This window comes from Bison bison, unplaced genomic scaffold, assembly GCF_000754665.1.
Source record: "Bison bison bison isolate TAMUID 2011002044 unplaced genomic scaffold, Bison_UMD1.0 scf7180017864375, whole genome shotgun sequence".
Classification (NCBI taxonomy): Eukaryota; Metazoa; Chordata; class Mammalia; order Artiodactyla; family Bovidae; genus Bison; species Bison bison.
This window is the reverse complement of record NW_011494947.1, coordinates 5,066,001-5,067,362: the sequence shown is the minus strand read 5'-3', so window position 1 is coordinate 5,067,362 and position 1,362 is coordinate 5,066,001. Positions and strand designations below refer to the sequence as shown.

The 1,362-nt window shown below is 58.9% G+C and overlaps 1 protein-coding gene across 3 annotated transcripts in view; it reads right to left on the bottom strand.

Moving 5' to 3' along the window:
- The window catches only part of ST6GALNAC4 (ST6 (alpha-N-acetyl-neuraminyl-2,3-beta-galactosyl-1,3)-N-acetylgalactosaminide alpha-2,6-sialyltransferase 4), a 9,443-nt gene that overhangs the window by 1,886 nt on the left and 6,195 nt on the right, over positions 1–1,362 (bottom strand). Inside the window, exon 5 of one of the 3 annotated variants that reach the window (XM_010856884.1) lies at positions 71–178. The exons of 1 other annotated variant lie outside the window; for it this stretch is intronic. In XM_010856884.1, the coding sequence (XP_010855186.1) occupies positions 71–178 (108 nt within the window). Of the gene's footprint in view, positions 179–1,362 lie in introns of all 3 variants that reach the window. One more of the 3 variants, XM_010856886.1, reaches the window with a different exon arrangement.

Here is a 1,362-nt window from a genome sequence, read left to right as displayed (position 1 = left end):
CCCACACACCCTCAGCATAGGGCCCGAACATGGTGTCCCCCCCCACCACCTGGCTCCTGGCTGGCCTGACCTGCAGTAGCTGTCGCTGACCATCCCGTAGACCACGATCTCCTCACACAGCTCCAGGGCGAGAATCATAGTGAACCAGCCGGTGCTGAGGAAGGACCCGGACTGCCTCCTGGCCGGGGGAGGGACGCACAGTCAGCTGGCCACGTCCCCCAGCTCAACTTGGAAGGAAGGTGGCCCCAGGCTCACCACACAGCACTGGTTCCCCTCCCAGTCAAGGGCTTCTCATCTTAACCCCCACAGAGAGGCTCTGTGGGAGCACTGGGGAGCTGGAAGATCCGGCCCAAGGCCAGCAGTGGGCAAGAGGTGGGCGTGGGTGCCAACCCAGGTCTGTGCATCTTCTACCCATCCACACAGAACTTGAGCAAACCACGCCCCCAACAATGATGATGCATCAGCCCTGGTCACACCCTCTCCACATCTCAGGGACCAAGCTTGCAGAGACAGCAAAAAGCCGCAGAAACACAGCCATTGAAAGCGGGGAAGAGGGTTGTCTAGAGTCAAGCAGTCTTCAGCTTGAACCCTGAATTTGCTCCGGGGCATCCGATTTGCTTATGAACCTCTCTGAGCCTCAGTGACCTATGGGTGACAGGGGGATAACTATAGGTGGTGACAGAAAGGGAACACGGTCAGCCCAGCTCCTCCCTCAAGCCCCAACCCCCAACTCAGAGCATGGGACCCTGGAGCCGGACCTGGCTTCGCCTCTCTCCAAAAGCACCAGTACTGATTACTTTCCCAGTCGATGGCCATTCATCTCGGGCTCTACTGAAGGGCTGTGGGGTGGTTCAGCCATTCAAACCTAACACCTCCCAAGCCCTGAGCTGGCCATGAAGTGGCCCCACCCAGCGCTACCATTCTCTAGGAAGTGGGCAGCTGGAAGAGACCTGCTGAGAAGACAAGGAAACAAAAGAATGGGATGAAGGACGTCAGGTAGGAGGTGTCCCTTCAGATGGGGCCAAGGAGAAACTCCATCTGTATTGAACACAAGGGAGGATCTGGGGGAGGAACGGCATGTGCAAAGGCCTGCAGGTGAGAGCAGTGTGGATGTCCACGGCCAGTGCGGCTGGAGCAGGGTAAGCGACGGACGATGAGGCCACAGAAGCAGGCAGGGGCAGACCATGCAAGGGCACGAAGGCCTGGGCAGGGGAGGAGGGGGGAGTCTGGACTTTATTTTCCACGTGATGCGAAGCTGCTGTAGGGTGAGGCCAGGTGACTGGTGGGATGAACTCACTGGGGCAGTTGGAGATCAGACTGCAGGGGGTGCTGCAAGTGCAGGAGAGTGTGGGGACTTCCCTG